This window comes from Protopterus annectens, chromosome 2.part2 (assembly GCF_019279795.1).
Source record: "Protopterus annectens isolate FY-2018-M chromosome 2.part2, PAN1.0, whole genome shotgun sequence".
Lineage (NCBI taxonomy): Eukaryota > Metazoa > Chordata > Ceratodontiformes > Protopteridae > Protopterus > Protopterus annectens.
This window is the reverse complement of record NC_056730.1, coordinates 391,210,044-391,232,515: the sequence shown is the minus strand read 5'-3', so window position 1 is coordinate 391,232,515 and position 22,472 is coordinate 391,210,044. Positions and strand designations below refer to the sequence as shown.

The window sequence follows — 22,472 nt, the reverse complement described above, 5'->3', positions numbered from 1 at the left end:
GTTAACCAGAACTCAACTAATTGGCACGCTCAAGCAACCGGCAAAGAAAAAAAAAATCGAAAAAATACAGTACAGTTTTCATGTGTTGCCCTTTCTGTTCTCCCCCCTAAGAAACAAACCTTACATTTTTAAAGTTTTAAATTCCCTCTCTCCCCAACCTAAGAACAAATCAAACCAAACAAACAGTATAGGGTCCAGTATTAGTAAGGCCTGTTTTTAATAGTAACTCTCAAGCAAACAGAAACTACAGTTATTTGTCATCTACCAATCCCCATGGGTGTCGGTTAGCTGAGAGTTTATTGTACTATTTTTAAGTACCTGTAGCTTCACCTTTTTTCACTTCTTTCATCCCTTTATTTCATTAGATAGAGTAATTGTGTGTGTTTGTGTGTGTGTGTGTGTGTGTGTGTGTGTGTGTGTGTGTGTGTGTGTGTGTGTGTGTCTGTGTGTGTCTGTGTGTCTATGTGTGTGATATAGAGAGACAGGGAGAAAGCAGGAGAGATCTCTCCCAATTGAACCACAACTCATCACTCAGGCAGTTTTTGCTAGGCTGTCCAGCACCCACTACAGGTATTTTTTCACAGTTTTGTTTTGAAAAGCTCAGCCTTTTTTAAGTTACAAATAACTAACAACTCTCTTCATACCAAATGGGATATTGGTCAAAGAATAAAATGAACATCAGTTGGTTTTCCTGTGACCTATATCATCATTCCTCTGCCTAAGCAGATGAGAGATGACTCCACTAAAAGATTATACAGTAGTAAAATGATGTGGTGGTAATAATGACTTCTAAACTGTGTCATGCTTTGAAGTATGAAAGGCCAACAAAATGTTGGAGTGCATAGCACAAGAGAAAATTTCTTGAGGTGCTAAGGTCATATCATTGTGCCAATTATTAGTAAGGCCATGTATTGAGAGTGTCGTAAAAGAGTTCAGGAAGCCATACAGACAACGGAGAATAAGACTGGTATAAAACATGAAATATAGAGTTAAAAAAGTGGTGAGAGAAATGGAGATCAGGTATTCATTCATTCATTCATCCCTTCCTCCATTCATTCATGTTCCAGTACCTGATTTATCCTGTGCAGGATCATAGAATAACTGGAGCCTATCACAGCAAGGAATAGGTTTAAGGCAGGGAAGCAGTCCAGAAGGGGTCAAAACGCATGCCCATGCGCACACACACACACACACACACACACACACACACACACACACACACACACACACACACAATGTAAAGAATTGGTAGGTCGCCATTCAGGAAGTATGCAGGATGTGGAAGGATACTGAAGGCTGTAGTGACAGCCCATATTGACACATGATGGTCATGTGGATGTTACATATATGGCATCCCATTTAGAAGGACTCAAACTAATAAACTACATGCTGTGAGGCAGCAATGTTAACTGCTGCACAGCCGGTATGAGTAGAATATCTGAAAGTTATGTACTTCAAAAAAGAGAAGAGAAAGAGAAGATAGGCCGTGGGGAGGGGGGGGACAAGTGGAAATGGTTGGCAGAGACTTGGAGTGTATTAAATAAAGCACTGACATTATAAAGCATCAAAGTGCTACAGAGATGCTTAAGGAAAGGATGTGATAATGGTAGAAACTGGGCTGCAGCTTAGAGAGTAACTGCAGTGCTTTGGATGGGTCACACCCTTATCTGCGAAAGTCTATGTTAATTTCCCGGAAACATCACAAAAGTACCATAGTTTTTCATATTTTATTAATAAGTCTATCTTTGGATTAAGTGATTTAAGACAAAGTCCCAAAGTATCTTGCAGTGTGTGCCTTAGGAGGTAGAGTTTCTGAAGCACAGCCAGCATTTTTACTGCATGACCGTAAATCACCTATGTCCAGTTACTTTGAACTAAAACAGTTTATACTATTTGTTACACAGCAAAGTACTGGATTCTCTCTATCATTAGATTGGGTTTAGGCCAGTAAAATAGTGGGAAGTACCCCCTAGCAGAGACAGACAAGGAGCAAACATCTGTAATGATTGTATTGCATCACATCTGGACAGGGCAAGAGGGCAAAATTGTAGATGAGCCTGGAAAGCAGTGTGATATACTGACCTAAAGATGTCTGACAAAACATAAGTCATGAAACAATCAACCAGGATTACTCCTCCATCTGTATAACCTGGAGCAGATTATTTTTAAGACTGAAGTGCAGCTTGTTTTTTTCACATGAAATGCATTTGGAGAAGTGACCTTCCCTTGTTGTAAAGACACCATAGTCTCTTACTGCTTCTAACAATTTGCAACTTGCTCTCTTCTAGGGGATAGTGTAGCCCAAATTTAGTTTTTATGTCAAAAGCATTTTTGTTCTGATTTGATTCACAACTTGCACATATTATACAATTGTTTATATATCACATCAACCTATTTACAAGTGGGTAAAACTGTGAACTGTTAGGTATCGGTAGAATCACTACCAGGCAATTTGCATGACCTCATAACTTTGTTGAGCACAATCAGTAACAGAAATACACAACTAAACCAACAGCAGACCTGCAACACATTGTGTGTAAACAACTTAGATGCTTATGGCACTATTTTATTGAAGTAGCCTTGTGAATCTGTTTATTATGTTGTCGGTATGGTTAATGAACTAATTATAGTGAATTGACTGCATGCATTGTCAGAGTATTGTGTTGAATTATACAAGGTATTGCCCACTAAACATGTTCATTATCCTTACTGTGAGTTAGTAAATCATTGATTTTATTTTGTTTGTCTTGGTATACATCATGAGAGTCAATGGGATTGTACTTCATTTCATTTTGTCAGGAGATTTATGGTATTTATGTGTTAGCATCTAATAATTCACAGTTTTATAAACCATGTGTATTAGTATTATTACCACATAACTACAGAAAGGCTTTTAACCTTTAACCCACTGAGTATATTTCACAACAAATGTGCATTTGCTCTTGTTTTAAAGCAGCTTTGCACTTCCATTTGTCTTAAATGTTGAAGCCTTTTTCTTGTATTATATATTTTGAAATGGTGAAGTTTGAAATGAATAGAATAAACTGTTTGTATTACTGGCAGTACATTCTGCTAATGTGAGGACCTCAGCTGGTAAAAGCTTCATTTATAATTTCCATCCAAGCAAGCCAGTGAATTATTTACTTCTTAAAGTGTGTGTTTCATTTGTTCCCACCTGTGTTTTGTTCAAAATGTCATGGGATTCTAAAGAACAGGCATTAATTAAAATGCTGTACTGGTTCTCACTGCTTATGTGTGCAAATGTTTTGCAGGAAAAACTGGAACATACAGTCAGCCAGGAATTCACAGTGGAAGACGTGCTTTCTGCATTACCAGCATTTCCCAAGGGTGCCCCACAGCAACGGGCAAAAAGAGCTACAGAAGCCCTGGTTAAAGCAGCTAATTACTCCAGGCTAATGGCAATTCAGCAGGTGGGGAACAACCTTGGGTTTTTGCCAGTTTACTGAGCGTATGCTGTTAGCACCTGGTGAAAGCCTTTCTGTTTTTATATAATTGTTTTCCATTTGCAGGTCTTCCTAAGGAAAACTCAGTAGTAGAATGCTGCAAGGTGCTGTTGGTCTCCCCCTAAGTAACATAAGGACAGCCACTGAAAATATGCGATAAACTGGAAAACTGCCTATAGTCAGAGTACTGGCAGACAGCAGATGTGTTAACACACATGCCTTGCTACACTAAATTCTGTTGATTTAGATACATTTTGGCTGCGTCTGTACTTTGGGTTGCTCTGCTTCTTTTCCGGATTCAAAGCATTTACTTCTTTTGGCAAAATGTTTCTTACACAGATTTATGACTATCACAAGTTTTCTCTCTAAATTCTACATTAGTATTTACCTGCTGCGAAAATGTTTTGAATCATAAAATGAGTGAAATCTTATATTTTATTCATTATCTCCAAGTATGTTGTGATTTATTTTTGTTGCTCTACCTTATACATAATGTTTTATCAACAGTCCTAAAGTTTAGAACAGAGGCACCATATGTTCATAATTTACACCTAAGCATTCTGTACTGCTCTATAGGTACTGAAAAGAAGCAGAAAGAATGTGTATGCACTTGTGTTGTATACCTGTTTTGCCGCTTAAGTTTGGTCAAAGCATGTACTTGGCACACTAACTTCTGGTAAATACAGCTGAAAATATACAAAGGAAAAAGTATGTTTAAAGAAAGTCAGTATTATATCCTAGGCATCCTAAAAATGAATGACTGACTCTTGGAAGATCCATGGTCTAACACAAGCGTGATTGTGACACTAAGCTGGTAAAGTTGTTAAAACAAGTTTGAGGGTACTGGCTAAACTACATCACACAACAGCACTGTTCTGCACCATCAAACAAAAGGAATGTGAATTATAGGTTCATAGGTAGGTACTAGGCTATTGGCCCTAGAGCCTATACAAGACTAGCCAAAAACGTACCCTGGCTTTCATCACCCAAGAAAATTATTTTCCTATGCCCCTGTCAAGCAGAACCACAGAAGTGATCCCCAGGATGAATTTCCTATTACCCATCCAGTCATCAAGATTTTTCTTGAAGAGTGCTAATGAGGAGCTCTGTTTGACATAGATAGATAGTCTGTTCCAGAGTATGGGAAGTCTCTGGGACAGGAATCTATCCCTCCAGCATGTTCTGTTTATTGTGGTGACAAGGTTTAGGTCCCTAGAGTGTGTAGCTCGGAGGGATTGGGATTTCTTTAAGTGGAGCATGTCCAACAGCTCTGTGTTTGACATAGCTTTGTATGTTAGGCAGAGATCGCCTCGGAGTAGGCGATATGCGACGGAGTAAAGCTGGAGTTTTTTGAGACGGTCTGCATAAAACATCTCTTTGAGGCCAGTAATCCTCTTTGTGAGGTATTTTTGTGGCCTTTCCAGTTGTTATAGATGTCTTGTGAGGTACATACCAAAAGGGGCGTTGTACTCTATATTGGGTCTAATGAGTGATGAATAGAGGGGAACAATGACCTCTTTTTTTCTGTATGAGAAACCTTTTGTGATGAGGTGTGCCACATAAAAGGATTTTCTGACCACTGTGGCGATGTGATTATCAAAGGAGAGACTACTGTCCACCTGTGTCCCAAGGTCTCTTATCACACTTTCAGTGTTAAGTAGAGTACCGCCTATGTGGTAGTTCATGGGTACAGAGTTTTTACCAAAGGGGATGACAATGCACTTTTTGGCATTGAGCTTGAGACCATGTCTTTGACACCAGGCATCTGTCTCAGTGAGGCCCTTTTGTAGGATGTCCACATCGTTAGGAGTTTTGATTATGGCTCCTAATTTGCAGTCATCTGCAAATTTAGTTAGCCAAAGACCTTCTGTGTTAGCCTGTACATCAGAGAAGTAGATACCAAACAGGAGAGGACCCAGGACTGAACCCTGTGGTACTCCACTTGTCTGAAGTCTGATTTGGAGTCTGCTACTTTCACAGTGTGGGTTCTGTCAGTAAGCCAGTTGGCAACCCATCTTGTGACATAGGGATTTAAACCTAGTTTAGTGAGTTTATCTATAATTCCAGAGTGGGGGGATGGTGTTGAATGCCTTGGCAAGATCTAGATATGCTGTGTGAACCACCTCACCCTCATCTATGGCTTTGGTGACTACTTCAAAGAAGTCTATGAGGTTTAGGAGACATGATCTGCCTTTTACAAATCCAAACTGTGTGAGGTCCAGAGTTTGGAGATCTCCAATGTTTTTGTTTATGAGTTCCATAATGATATGTTCCATGGCCTTGCAGACGAGGCTCATCAGGCTAATGGGGCGGTAGTTCTTGGGGTCTGTTGTGGCCCCCCCTTTGTGGAGTGGGATAACTGTCACAGTGCGCCATTCAATGGGCACAAAGCCTGAGGTGAGGCTATGATTGAACATGGTACTTAGGTGGGGTGCCAGTTCATTCTGTAGTTCATGTAAAAGGCAGCCTGGGATATTGCCAGGTCCCATGGATGCTGTGTTCTTGGCTTTGGAGAGTGAGGTTTTAACCTGTGCAGCCATGATTACAGGAACTTTGCATTCTTCCGGTATAAAGATGGGCCCTTTAGGGGGTGAGAGGGGGGTAAAGTTAGCACTGAACCTATCTGCCAGGATGTTGGCAATATCAGTTGGTCCAATATATTTAGTGTCATTGTGCTGTAACTCAGCAGATCTGAGTTTTGCCATTGAGATTTTTGACATAGCTATAGAATGCTTTGTGGTTGTCTTTAGAATCAGTGGCAATTTTGTTTTCATAACTAGCTTTGGAGGATTTTATGATGGATCTCAGATTCTTACTGAGGCTGACCAGGGAGTTCCTCCGATTGTGGGATTTTACTCTTTTTTTGCAACAGTTTCTTTCTTCTGTTGTAGAGTTTGTTTATGGCAGAAGACCACCACATTGGCTTCCTTTTTTTGGAGGATAGCATCTTGGTTCTGTTAGGGATAGCACGATCCATGCGCTCGTGTAAGTGCTTATAAAGTGCATTTGTGTAGGATTCAGCAGTCGTACCTCTATTGTCCATCTGCATGGGTGTCGTGAAGTTTGCCACTTCTGTCTTAAAAAGCATGAAGTTGGCTTAATGGGGGGTGGGAGCGGGATGTGGATGTCTAGGGTGATTAACTTGTGGTCGGATCTGACCAACGAGGAGCTGACCTCTGGTGTGGAACACCGGTCACCCATGTTGGTGATGACCAGGTCTAGGATATTGCTGCCCCTGGTGGGGGTGTGGATAAGTTGATCCAAGGCATTGGAATTGATGATTTCCAGAAAACGTTGAGCAAAAGAGTTGGTACATGAGTAGTATATTTAGTGTCATTGTGCTGTAACTCAGAACAGATCTGATTGTTGCCATTGAGATTTTTGACATAGCTATACAATGCTTTGTGGTTGTCTTTAGAATCAGTGGCAATTTTGTTTTCATAACTAGCTTTGGAGGATTTTATGATGGATCTCAGCTTCTTACTGAGGCTGACCAGGGAGTTCCTCCGATCGTGGGATTTTACTCTTTTTTGCAACAGTTTCTTTCTTCTGTTGTAGAGTTTGTTTATGGCAGAAGACCACCACATTGGCTTCCTTTTTTTGGAGGATAGCATCTTGGTTCTTTTAGGGATAGCACGATCCATGCACTCGTGTAAGTGCTTATAAAGTGCATTTGTGTAGGATTCAGCAGTCGTACCTCTATTGTCCATCTGCATGGGTGTCGTGAAGTTTGCCACTTCTGTCTTAAGAAGCGTGAAGTTGGCTTTGGAGAAATTTTTTACAGTTTTCCTAATTGGGCGGGGGAGCAGGATGTGGATGTCTAGGGTGATTAGCTTGTGGTCAGATCTGACCAATGAGGAGCTGACCTCTGGTGTGGAACACCGGTCACCCGTGTTGGTGATGACCAGGTCTAGGATATTGCTGCCCCTGGTGGGGGTTTGGATAAGTTGATCCAAGGCGTTGGAATTGATGATTTCCAGAAAACGTTGAGCTTTTGAGTTGATACATGAGTAGTTTTCCCAGTTAACGGTAGGGTAGTTGAAATCATCCATTATTAGAGTGTTGGGTTGTACCTTAATATTTTCCAGTGTATCAAGAAAAGAGGAGTGGGAATCCTAGGGCATGGTGGGGGGGTCTGTAGCAAGCTACAATCTGGATTGCGGTTTTGCCCAGAGTTAGTTGAACTTGGATAATCTTGGATGCATTATGCTGAGCAATTAGCTTGGAGGTGTGGATATCCTTAATGAATATGAACACACCTCCACCTTTAGTGTTTCGGTCCGAGTTTGCTGGCCGAAAGGTGTGGTATGAATTATAGCCTGGTATTGCAGGGGTGCTCTCTGGAGCTTTGAACCAGGTCTCTTTCATTGCACAGATGTCAATGTACTCCATTTTAAGGAGTGCCTCGAGTGAGTGCATTTTGAGGTTTAGACTTCTAGCATTGAGTAGCATTACCCTCAGATTTTGCTTGCTTGTACCTGTTACAGTGGTGAATTTGTCATTTGAACCTTGCCTAAAAAAGGCACTATAGGGGTGGCAAGAACCTTTGCCAGTATCTGGAATCCCAGGGGCGACAGGTGCAGGCCATCTCTGGCAAAGCTGCGTGGTCTGTCGATCATGTCATCCCAGGCAGACAGATACTGGATTCCCTTAGAATGACACCAGAAGCTTAGCCAATTGTTAAATTCAATCATTTTGTCCTTGTACTGTGGTGTCATTCTTTGTGATGGCAGGATGCAACTCAGGGCTAGGGTCATACAGTCCTGGGCTACAAGATCAGAGAGCTCCTCCATGTCTCTTTTCATGTAGTCTAGGAAGGTACGTCTCAGGTCATTCACACCAACATGGACAATGATAGAGTCATATTTGTACTTGTTGTGGAGTGACCTGAGTGCATGCATTATGTGGCGGATCCTGGCACCTGACAGGCAGCTGACAGTAAACTTTTTCCTTGTTTAGCCTGGTGAGTGGAACATCAGCGGGCCTGACTATAGAGTCACCTATGATTAGAGTGTTGGGTACATTATGCCTTATGGCTGTAGTTGAGTGGCACACTGAGTATGTGGGCTATGTGTCATTTGGGTTGTGTTGCAGGGTGGAGGTCTCTGTTGTTTGGGCAGATTTGTACTGAGAGCCTCTGCGAATGTAGGTATGTGTTTTGTGCTTCTGTGTGTGTGTTTTGGTGGTGTAGGTTTTGAAGGACTATGTGATGAGTGTGGTGCGGTGCAAGTGTTTACCTTCTCCTCTTGACTGTCTAGGCCAGTCTTTGGTGAAGAGAGCTTTGCTTCCAGTTTGGCTATATAAGTGCATATCTCACAGGTTGTAGTGTTGGGTGGTAGGAGGAGAGGGTTGACTTTGTACATGAGGCAATTGCTGCACTTTCCCAAGATGCCCAGATTCATCAGGTAGACTGGAGAAAACACAGGGAGCTGACCTTTAGACATGCCTGAATAGGTGCTTATTTATTAAGTACTAAAAACTGTTTTCCTCTAGACAAGTGGGGAAAGTTGTGTGCTGTAGTAATTTGTAACTTATTTAGTGCTTACAATGAGTTCTGAACAAGTGATGAAATCAAAGAAACAGATGAGTGCTAAAACTAAAAAGCTGGCTAGTTGCAAGGGAAATTTTGAAGAACAGACTTTATGGCGCCAGGAATAGTTTAACCCCAGTTAAGTGGAGGGGGGGCTTAGGAGCTGACAAACAGTCCTGAACACAGCAAATCCGTATCGGACCTGCAACAGGAAAGGGGGGAAGCAAGCCTAGAATACTTTTTTTCCAGTAAAGTGGAAATGGAGAAAGCTAGAACAGAAGTTAATTCAACGTTAAGAATCTGAGTGGGTTGGCCTTCACAAATGTTCTCTATTAGATTGAGTGAACTAATGACACTAGACTGGGAGGAGTGTCACAGATCAAATATACAGTATGGACGAGCAACTGCAAAGCCACTAAGTATAAGAACACACAACACTAGGGAGGGTGGGTGGGAAAAATTACAGTTCCTAGCTGTAGCCACTAAATGAAAGTTTTAAACAGATCAAGGAGCAGACTCGAGAATGCTTTTAACTGTAAACAGACAAAAATGCACAGAAAAGCTCGGATGGAGCACTCACAAACAGAAAATACAACTCTCAGTATGAAAACGCAGTTTACAGTTAAGTAATGTTAAAACAGTATAAAACATTTCATAAATGCAGTGAAACAAATTAAAAAAGCTTTATAACAGCTCAAAATGTAGTAGATCAACTGTATAGCACAATTATAAGCATTTCGGAAGTGCAGTTCAGTGAAATAAGTGTAAGAAGTAACTTATCCTGCTCTTGGAATCTTAAGGAATTTCCACTTATGCAATGTAATCCAGAGCCTGACAATACAAGAAGAACCTTTATAAGACACAGGGTTTATATAGCAGTAAGAATGGAAGAGTTGGAAGATCAGATTACTACTCAGCCCCTGCTGTTACCCAATCACTCGTACTACAGAAGGTCAGGAGGCCTTGTTACTCTCAATAATAATGAAGACAATCAGCAGAAAATGGCTGCCAGAAGCACAGGAAACTCAAACAAACTACCAGCCTAGACAACAGGCCCCTATCACGATTATGCCACCTGAGCAGAACACAGAAACCTCACTTTAAAAGCATAGAAAGAACACCCACAAAGAGAAATACAAGCCTCAGTATGAAAAAGCAGTTTGCAATTTAGTAATTTAAATAAAAATGCAATTATAGTAATGCACACTATTACAGTTCCTAGCTGTAGCCACTAAATGAACATTTTAAACAGATCAAGGAGCAGACTCGAGAATGCTTTTAACTGTAAACAGACAGAAATGCACAGAAAAGCTCGGATAGAGCACTCACAAACAGAAAATACAACTCTCAGTATGAAAAAGCAGTTTACAGTTAAGTAATGTTAAAACAGTATAAAACAGTGCATAAATGCAGTGAAACAAATAAAAAAAGCTTTATAACAGTGCAAAATGTAGTAGATCAACTGTATAGTACAATTATAAGCATTTCAGATGTGCAGTTCAGTGATATAAGTGTAAGAAATAACTTCTCCTGCTCTTGGAATCTTAAGGAATTTCCACTTATGCAATGCAATCCAGAGCCTGACAGTACAAGCCTTATGCATTATTAGGTCATTAAACTGCTGCTGACTGTATTAAACAGCTGTACAAACTCTATTTTGTCAAACATAACACTTCCTTAAATGCTTTGTGCAGCCGTGAAGTTTCTAAAGGGAATGTGGGGACTTTGCCATCTGTAGGTTTATTCTTTTGTTGAAATGGTGCTCAGCTCTTCATCTTTGAGACAATCATAACTTAGTGACTTTTAATTTGGTAAGCCCTTGTAACTTATATTTTAGTTTGGTAAGGCAAAAGCATGTGTGTGACTTTTTGTGTAGGAAATTAAGGTTTGTAAATTTAAACTTCTTGAAGCTTAAGTGTTGCTTTTTGTCCAGTGATAGCTCTTGCCTCCTGATAATATGTTTCCTGTGTTGTGATTCCATTCATTTCCAAGTACCCTTGTTGTCATGTACTGTCATCAGCTCCTTTACAAGTACTTCCCCAACTACACCATCTCATACTTTGTGTTATATGCCATTCTTGGGCTAACAGGTGGCCCAAGTGCTGCATCCTTTCATTTGTGGGCACTCCTGTTTCTCAAGATTGTGTCTTTTTGGTCGACATGCACGTGTGTAGGTCCTTCCAATAATATGTATACATATATGTATATATAAAGCTGTTTTGCCAACAGTAACATCTGCACGCATTTGGAAAGCTGCCATTGATGCATGTGTACTACATCAGTACTTCAGCAGGTATATTAATATGATGATTGTGACAGGTTTCTGAAATATCAGAAAAATGCTACAATAAGGAACCGTGTTGTGCAATGTGTGCATTAGTTCACTGTGTATATGTTAGTGACATGCCAGCTGACCACAGAGAAAGTGACTAGATTTGGAATGCTACTGTAAAAGCAAGTGTCACAGGCCCATAATGTAATGCATTAGGGTGACTGCAGTATTCTGTCATTAAAGAAAGCCAGTGAGCATCTGAAGCAGGTCTGATAAAGAGAAACATTAGTAAAACAAGAATTGTCTTAATTAGAGGCATACCTCTCAACCTCTTACAGCAAGAAATCTAGACAAAGTCATAAATAATGGGGGGACAAAGGCCCAAAAAGAGGGACAATTTTTAAATATTGCTCTTCCAAACTTAGAAAGTAGATAGAATAATAGGTTTTGTATTAGCATGAATTTTCTAAAGGGAATGAAGTCTGAAGCTCAAATATCTGTCATTATTTCCCTACTTAAATCTTCAATGATTTGCTAGAAAATGAAAATTTCATAAGAAATAGACCAAAAGTATGAGGCAAAAATCTGGACATTCTGAAAATGTCTGGACAGTTGAGAGGTATGATTAGAGGGCAGAGCAGAAATAGGTACCACATAAACAAATGTATGAATAATTCAAATGCTTAATGGGTAGTGAGAAAAGGGAACATGGTTACCATGTTTGAAAACTCCACTTGACCATAGGTTTATTTTTTAAAATCAGTGGTGAATTTTAAATTGTGCACATTTATAATACTCTGTAAAAATGCAACAACTATGCCCTTCCATTAAATTTATGTGTTGTATGCCTGCATTGCTATTACTTTTATTCTGCCTTTGTAGGGTTTGGGTCATGGTGGAAAAAGTTAAGACAAACACTCGATTACCTAAAAAGCAAGATTAAATAAAATAAGTAAATAACATGATGGCTGAAAAGTGATGTTGTGCAAGTCAAGGTAATTTGGTAACTAAGTAAATCATTCCATGCTCTTCAGGTAGAAAGAGGTACTGATGTTGCAGCTATAGTAGAAATGCAGACTTTCCAGAACAGGGACTTGGACTTTTTGCTTCCCATATTTAAGATCTACATAAGAGACAAGGAGGGTAAGAAGGGATGTATAAACCAATGACAGGTTCATGGTTTGGGCCTCCTGGACTGGAATGTAGTTCCATCTGGTACTGATAGTCCAAGTATAGCCCTCTGGGACACTGTTATCTCTCGCTTTCTTCTTTATAAATGCCCAAAAGAATCACTGAACACATTGGAGTAATTTGCAGCTTGAAACAGTGGTCAGTGTTAGTGGTGCAGCAGGTATCACGCTTGCATTTGGTGTAGAAGGCTTTGGGTTCTATTCTTATAACAAGTAGATCAATTGCTGACACTGTAGTACAGCAAAAAGGGGTTGCTGCATTCCTGAGTGTGCTGTCTTTCATATGAGTCGTTAAACTGAGACCCCATCTGCTCGAGTTGGTGGTAGCTCAGATGGATGTAAAAGATCCCATGGTGCCCATTAAGAAGAATAGGAGTCCTTTATATATAAAAATATCTGTTATTTACAAAATATTTACAAATTTACAAATGTTTACAAGGGTACTATTTTATATATATATATATATATATATATATATATATATATATATATATATATATATGTGTGTGTGTATTTATATATATATATATATATATATATATATATATATATATATATATATATATTTAAATACACATACATACACACACACACACATATATGTATATATATATATATATATATATATATATATATATATATATATATATATATATATATATATATATATGGGTTCACTTCAGTTCACTGAACTTTCAATTCACTGACTTTCATTTCACTGACACCATTTCACTGAAATTCATTTCACTGAAACTTCATTTCACTGAAAGTTCATTTCACTGACAAGTATTATTAGCAATAAAATGGAATATGCCCCCTTCCCCACTGTAGTGCGACCCTGGAGTTAGAATATATAGTTAGGGGGTGTGGGGGCAGAGCCCCACATTGGGGGTGTGGGCGCAGTCCCACTTGATTTCATGTGATATTCTTACGGTTTGATCGAATATTGCTTAGTAAAAGAAAAGTAAGTGGGGGCTGCCCCCCGATGTGGGGGCTCTGCCCCACACCCCTAACTATATAGTCTAACTCCAGGTCGCACTACAGTGGGGAAGGGGGCATATTCCATTTACTTTGTAATAATAATTGTCAGTGAAATGAACTTTCAGTGAAATGAAGTTTCAGTGAAATGAATTTCAGTGAAATGGTGTCAGTGAAATGAAAGTCCGTGAATTGAAAGTTCAGTGAATTGAAGTGAACCCATATATATATATATATATATATACATACATGTGTATATATATATATATATATATATATATATATATATATCTATGGGTCCACTTTCTAATCTCGTAATACTGAAATATCGAATTTTACTATCTTGAGACTAGAATGTCGAAAGCTCACAAAAACGAAGACACATAACACCCACACACAAAATACCGGAAAAAACATCCAAACCTTCTCCTGCATAACACTGCCTTACACTTCCCCTATATAACACTACGTTACATTTAAGCAGGGGGGCAAGCCCCCTGCACCCCCCACAGCACCGCTACTTATATATACCAACTCAAAAGTTGCATTAGCATGAATAACACACACACTACAAATGTACAAAATCACCACTTTCAACACTTGCGCGCACACACACACACACACACACACACACACACACACACACAAACCTACCTACATTAACCAACTCCTAAAACTTACCCAAAAACTAAATAAAACCACAATCCCATCCAAAACCCTAACAAAATATATACTTACCTGAATCTCCATTAAATGCACATCAGCCGACATGAGTACAACCCGGAAACCATGAACCATTAAAGGGAAAGCACACTACTTAACATATACCACACAACTACTACTTCAAATTTGAATAACTAAGATTCGATAAAATGCAGTTTTGAAAAACTGCACTTTCGACATTCTAGTCTCGAGATACTGAAATTCAGTATTTCAGAATTTCGAGATTAGAAAGTGGACCTATATATATATATATATATATATATATATATATATATATATATATATTCACTTTATAATATCAAACAACTAAAATACCAAATTTTAGTATCTCAAGACTATAAAGCTGAAAGTGCAGTTATGTAAAACTGCATAATATCGAATGCGGAAATGTCAAATCTGCGGTTGTGTTGGCGTATTTGTAATGTGCAGTGCAGTTTGTGGATTTAGCTGGGGATTCAGGTAAGTGGTGTGTTTGTAAGGGTACTGGGTGGGGATGTTAGTGTGTGTAGTTGTGGGTTTTATGTGTTTTTATGTTTAGTGCGACCCCGGAGTTAGTATATATATAAGTAGCAGGGGATGGGGTGCAGGGAGGCTTGCCCCCTCTGCTTATAGGTAGGGTAAGTGTGTTTGTTTGTTATGTTGTGTTTGTGTGTATGTTATTTTGTTTGTTGTAGTGTAGTTAGGTAGGTGTATTTGTGCTTGTTTGTGTGGTGGTGTCTGCATGTGTATGATCACAATTTTGAATTTCGCTGTTGTGGGTTGTCGGTTTTTTGAATTTTCAGCTTTATAGTCTCGAGATACTAACATTCATTATTTTAGTATTTCGAGATTATAAAGTGAATCCATATATATATATATATATATATATATATATATATATATATATATATATATATATATATATAGATGCATACACACACACACACACACACACACACACACACACACACACACACACCTGTGTATGTGTGTGTGTGTGTGTGTGTGTGTGTGTGTGTGTGTGTGTATGGATTCACTTCAGATTGAAAACCCACAATCTCGAATCCCATAAGACTAACACCCCAGATGCTGAAAACTCAAAATCCTTAAAATTCAACATCCTGAATCCCAAAAGAGTGAAAACACAGGATAGAAACACTGACAATATTCCAGTACAAGGACACAGAGAAAGAAAGTCAAGACAAAGCATATTACTTTCCACCAAGTATGAGCAGGTGGCCGAGATTGCAATTCATTACACTAGCATGAGTTATGTTGTAGTATAGCATGTTAGAAGTGAATAGCAAGTTAGAAAGGAACTTTACTAAGGTTACAATAGGCAGTCATGAAATATGTAATGGTATGTTCGATATTTTTTTCTGTTGAGTGTGATCTCGGAGTTGATATATTTGAGTAGCAGAGGGTGTGGGGGGTGTATGGGGGCTTGCCCCCTGCTGAAATAATATGCTTCGTTTTGTCTATAGTCAGTGTTTGTATCCTGTGTGTTTTCAGTCTTTTGGTATTGCGATTCGAGATTGTGGGTTTTCAGTCTTCTGAAGTGAATGTGTATGTGTGTGTGTGTGTGTGTGTATATATATATATATATATATATATATAGAGAGAGAGAGAGAGAGATAGATATATACATATATATGTATATAGATACAGATATACAAATGTGTTTACACAGTTGTACTAAATTTTTATTCCTGTTAGACCTTGGCTCCTTTTTCCGTGATCTCCATCAGATTTTACTTAATATTGTTGCTAAAATCCATTCATCATTAAACATAATTTTTTTCATTCCATGTAACATGAAAAAAAAACGTATCTATTGTTTAACATATTCTTTACTTCTGTTCTTATAGTATCCATATTTAATCATATCCATGTTTATTTTATCCACTTCTTGTTTATCTTCAAAAAATCTACTTTACATAAGTTTCTACATAACTTTTTTACTGTTTTACATTTCAAAAGCACATGTTCTGTAGTTTCTTTTTCTTGACAGTATAACTATATACTATCACATTTCTTCTTATGTGGCATATTCCTTTTAATGGCAATTTATCTGTTACCATTCTTCACAAAAAATCCTGGCATTCTGCTTTCTGATTAGAGCATTTGCTTTTTATTTTTATAGCTTTAATTTTTTCATCCCATGGTTAGATGTTTTCATGGTTTTACCTAGTATTGTTTTATCATTACATTCTTATACCAAGCTTTTCTATCTTTTTCTATATGATCAGATTTTATTTTCCACAAAAATATTTTTCTTGGTAATATTTTATTTCCTTATCTATACACTATTTTTCTATTTTATCTTTTTACCATAACCAAAACTTTATCATACTTAAATTCATGCAGCTTTGCTACTAATATCTCATTTTTTTAATTTGTCCACTTTAGCATGCTGTATAAATTTAATGAAGTGGCATATATCACTGGATTAATTAACCTTAAACCTCCTTCTTCATTTACATTCAAAACTTTTTTTTACTGGGTTAATCTAGTACCCATTATAAATGAAAAAATATCTGCTATAATTTCCTTTCAAATACTGTTGGCAACATAAATGCACTTGCGAAGTATGCTGTTTTCCCATCAGTATTGAATTTATCAAATAAGTATTTTCTGAATGATAATTTATATATTCTTCAGAAAAGACAAATGTGTTTTATTTTTTTTTCCATTGAGTTCAACTTATATCTTTATGTCCAAATTTTATACCTAATACAGACATTTCATTCACTGTAAAATATATACCCCCGATCTTTACTAAATTACCTAAACCATTACTTTTCTCTCTCTATTTAAAGGCATCCCTAACATCTGTAGACACTCATTTGTGCAAATCATTTTATCCAAAATGTGTTTTTGCAATTATTATAATGTCATCTGCTTATGTTAACAGAACAGGAATTCTTAACCCTTCAGGTGTTATGTACCCTGCCTCCTTCATTTTATAATTTATTTCACATACTATTATATTCATAAGTAATACAATGAGTATGCAAATCATTTGACATCCTTGGCTTATCACCACTTTTCATATGTACCTCTTGGCTTAACCAGACATTTACAAGTATTTTACTTTATTATTACTATATACATAATTTCCTAACTTACTCATTTATATTATATTCTTTCGTTATTACCCATAAGATTTCATGTCCAATTGTATCAAATGCTTTATTAAGGTCTTCTGTCATGATTTTCGCTTCTTCTTTTCTGTTCATACCATCATCCACAATTTTGCTATCATTAATATTTCTTGACAGCCCTTCTCCTTTATGCTATATATGCTATATTCCATAATATTTTCTGTTTCAGTTTCAAATCTATTTTGTATTATTTTCATAAAAATCTTTTAATCATTATTATTCAGTACCATCAATCTCCAGTTTGTAATAGTCTTCTATCTTCCTTCTTCCATATGAATGTAAGTATTCTACTACATAATTATTTATACATAAAACTTTTAACTATTCATTTAGAATGTTTAAAAATATATATTTTTTGCCAGTTCCTTAAGTTTTTATATATTTCATACCATACTCTGTCTAGTCCTGCAGCTGAATCAATATTTACTTGTCCTAATACTTTAGCTCATTTAAAGAAATCTTCTTTTCCAACTCTTTATTCTCTTTTTCTGTTAACTTTCCATGTTTTTTTTTCACTACCTTCTTTTTTCTTTAAAAAATTCTTGTACATACTGTACTACACTATTCATGATCTTTTCCTATTTTTCCTTTTATATTTTCTATTTCACTCATTACACTACCATCTTCCTATACTAATCTGCTTAAGTAATTTGATACTTCTCTTTTTCCTTGTAAAAATATATTTGCTTATATAACAATTTTTGCATTTTTCTTGATTTCTTTAATATATTTTTCTTTGTCTAAGTACTGTCTATCATTATGTTCTATATCTTCCAATGCATTCATATGTGTTCTTTACTATGTTTTTCTCACATCATACACCACTATAAAAAAAACATTTTTTAAATATTTCTCCTTACATATCTACCATTCAGACCGATTTTTATAAAATGTTCTCATGAGCTTTCTATAACTCATTCCTTCTTCATTCCATGCTTTCTCATTTATCCTTTTTATTCCTTTGCTTATTTTTATGTATTCCTTTTTTTCCCTTTATTTCTAGTCAGATTGCAAGATCAGAAATTCCTGTTCCAACTACCTCCCCTTCTCCTATTACTAAACCTTCTGATACTATAAAATAATTTATTTCAGTTCTAAATATGTCCCTTTTGTAAGTCCGTGAATTTTTGTCCCAAAGTCTTAACTTTCCACATCTTATAACATCTAACATTTTTCTTATATCATTTCCTTTGTTTCTCTGGTCTCAATATTTGCTTTCTCCTTCATTTCTTTCAATACTTCATCATCTCTTTCTCTCTCTGTCTGCGTCCTTGTTTCTTCAGTCTGCCTCTGCACCCGGAATGGCAAAAGGAAGTGCTCCTCCCAAATGGGTCCCAATCTCAGCATTGATGAGTAGGGGAAGTTCCCCAAAGCCTTGACCAAATTTCCCCATGTAGTATAAATACCAGCTTGGGGTGACCCCTGAAAAGAGGGAACAAGCTTAGATGGACTAACCTAGTTAACAAAGGATAAATAAATTATTCTCATATTTTGTAGTACCTGCATTGGAGGCTAGATCAGTGAGCTAGCACTGAAGAGAATTGTCACCATAAAATAATCAAAATTGATGTTATTACATTGTGTTTTTTTCTCTTGTGCCATATCATAAATACCACGTTTGACAATATTTAGGACTGATTTAAGATGCAAGAGAGAATCTGGCTTACTAGTTCACAATCTTTTTTGTTTTATTTTGGCTGCAAGATGTGTGATTGTAGTCATTAGAGTAGCATGCACTCATAATACTTATTTGATTAGTTTTGCCTAGCTGAACCATTGCTTGTGGCTGGCTGTCACTGCAAATGATAGAAGCCCCAATTATAGAAGAATAGTCATGCACATGAACCCATAATCTTTGTATGGATTACATTTTTAGGTCATGTGTGACTGAGGAAGAACAATTGAATAGTTTAGAGAATCAACACCTACATGAAACATCTTGTTGCTCCTTTGATTCGTGTTGAAGAGGGGTCTAAATCCCTTACCTGATTTCTTATTTGATTGTTCTCTGTACTGAATTAGAGAGTGGGTTTCTGGATTGCTGTGACTAGAACCTTGTTGATGAACACACCAAGGAACATTCCATTGTGTACAACATTTTGTCAAATAAAATGCTGGCCTGTAGCAAAGGTAAAGTAAAATCTCAGTTTAAAGTGCAATCCTTATGCATCACTTTTTATGCTATAAGTATTGCTTGCAGTTGTCTCACATCCAGGGTGGACTGTCAGGTAAAAGCAAACAAGCAGAGAGTTATAGTGAGTGGGAAGTGCCGTAGGTTCTCTACTGGAATTTGCATACATTATTGAACAAGAACGAAAGACAAGAATAACGTATTTGCAAGTGATTCTAAACTTTAGTCACATGGTTCTGAATGTGAGGAAAATTCTGCAGGAGCTTGATAAGGTTGTACATTGGGCATCTAGGAGGCCATTAAGATCAAAATATAAAATAATGCACTTTGAGAGACATAATACAAGACTTGGGAATGACTTGTACAGAGACAGTCTTTACAGTATCGAATACAGACCTAGTTGTGATAATGATTTCATTCATGAATCATAGTGGAAAAGAAAATGCAACAATGTCATTAAGAGCACTGAGCTGGATTACAGATAGTGTAAAATTAAGTGGTGCATAGATTTGAATGATACTTATTTTATGGCACTCCTGACACTAATTATTCAATACTGGGTGTAGTTTTTCAGACCTTGCAGGAAGAAATAATTGTTGAAAAAGGGCAACAAATGAATTTACTACTGCATATTGTTCTACAGCAAAAATTAGCAACTACTGTGAGGTGCTATGACATTGGGTTAGCATACTGGATGTAGAAAGGTTGTGAAAAGGCCAGAGGCCTCATATGCTGTTTAGTTCTGTATATGTTCATTTTGTCTTTTGCCACTAAGGTATCTGCAAATGTTTGTGGAACCTCTGGAGAGCCTTAAGAGAGTGACTGATAAAATAATGAAGGGTCTGAAGTTTTCTGTCATGAAGATAGACTGAGAAACCTGGATGTGTTTATCGTAGATGAGAAAAGAGAAGTGGGTGGCATGATATCACCTTCCCAAAATCATGCTTGTGTAGATTGGTAGGAGCTTATCAGAGTGTAATTTGTGACACGGTAGAAGGAAACACCCATGGGTGTGCAGGAGGAGTTGATATAAGGTGCTGTGGAAGGGAACATCTTTATTAAGAATATAGTGACTACATAGACTAAAGTGGGATAATGGACTATAAGATGTGTAAGTAACATCATATGGTATATGACTTCAAAGAATAGAGGAATGTGTTAACTAGTGAAGAAGGGTAGTAGTTATTGTTGCTGGTCAACCTAAGAACCTAGATTCATAATGAAGTTTCCACAATTCCTGCTTGGTATTTGTGATCACTTAGAAGAGTTTATGTATCTCTTACATTCAGATAAGGAAAGGCAACTACACAACCTAACATGAAGCTTATTCTACCTTCATGGTAGGTGCTGGATAACAAAACTGTCACTTACAAAGTGAAAATTAAATCTGATATTGATGATGTGATCTTATTTGACAAGAACAGAATACTAAATAGCTCCAATGTCCTTGTGAATGATATAAGAATGTATGGGATTCCAAAAAACACAATGGAGAAAACATGAAAGCTTTCCTAGCTTCATAGTACCTCAAGTTCCTAACTTACCTGAGGCTTTATCTTTTGGTATCAGAAGGGTACATAGGCCTCTGGTGTATCCTCAGACAGGAAAGACTTTTTCTCCAAGGTCAGTAATTATCTTATTTATATCCTGTAAAGATAAAGATTTAATATTAAAACTGCTTTGGCAAGCCCTCCTATCAAAATAGGTGATGACTTAATTTGATTTGACAATGACTGTTCTTCCAAAATAATTAAGAAAAGAGAGACTTGCTTACCTCTAGTTAAGGATAAAAAAGCTGGCATCAAACCTCATTGAGTGTTTCCTGCTAGAATGATCATATTTCTCCCCGAGGATCAGAAAACATTTGACTCCTTAAAATATGCTATTTTTTAATGAAAAGGGATATAATTTTGTATCAAATTGGGGACATGGACTAGAATGTATCTTCATTAAAAAGAGAAGCAAAGGCAAATTGTTGGAAATCTGAGGAGAAAGTAAATAAATTAAACCATACTTATTAGCAGTTTAAACTGTTCTAACATGTTATGCCCTGAAGAAGTGACTGCAGAAATTCTGTTATTTACATATAACCCAGTGTTTTAGTTCTTTAAGGTAAATTATTTATAGTTATTGTTTTAAATGCTCATGAATGAGGGGAGGGAGGGAGAAAAATAAACAAAAATATGGATAAATTCCTCTGTTTTATCTCTTTCGCTTTTCTTCATCCTTTTGTTTTATTTACAGTGTTCCTTCTTAAATATAATACTGTCATCATTCTTAATTGCTTTCTTTATGATGCAGAACTTATTTCTTCTTTGCTTCTTTTTTGCCTCGCTCTTTCTTCTCACTCTGATACTATTATTATCTGTAAATACTTCCTGTATAGCAATATGCCTTTCTAGCATTATACATTTTTATTTTTTTATTTATTTGCAGTTTGTTTGCCAAGATGGTCCATTGGGCCACTAGGTGCCCGTTTTCAGTGGAGTCCCGGGGAGAAAACTCCAATTTACAGCTACATTTTAGTTAACAAAGTTAAAAATTACAAACGTATAAGTCAGTAGGAAAAATACAGAGTGAGAATATTACAATAAATTGGCATTTAAACAAATTAGTATATACATGAGCAAAGTTAAATTACAATCAAATTAAGTTTTTTTTTCCAATTCTTTATTATTAGTGGGTACAAGGCTGTAGAAGGATATTCACAGATTTATATATGTATTTATATAGTTAGCCATCATTTATTGTGTTTGCCAGGAGTCAGAGTGGAACAAATGCTAGATATGTGAATAATAATAAGGGATAAAAATCACTACACAAATATTTTAATTATGACAGGGGGTAATGATTTGTAGAATGGTTGGGAGGGTGGCCTAATGGTTAAGGTGTTTGCCTTACAACCACAAGGTGCAGGGTTTGAGTCTCACAAGGGGATAATTGGCTAGGCTTACAATGGCTCGCAAGGGCAGTTAGCCTAGTACTAACCTATGAACCTATGAGCCGTACAACACATGAAGTATACTATTATGAGAATATTA

At 37.0% G+C, this 22,472-nt stretch overlaps 1 protein-coding gene across 1 annotated transcript in view; it reads left to right on the top strand.

Annotated features, from left to right (window-relative positions):
* LOC122795642 overlaps positions 1–22,472 on the top strand; it is a 2,207,893-nt gene that overhangs the window by 1,946,932 nt on the left and 238,489 nt on the right. The window contains exon 9 of the mRNA XM_044063913.1: positions 3,273–3,431. Within this exon, the coding sequence (XP_043919848.1) occupies positions 3,273–3,431 (159 nt within the window). The remainder of the gene's footprint in view (positions 1–3,272; positions 3,432–22,472) is intronic.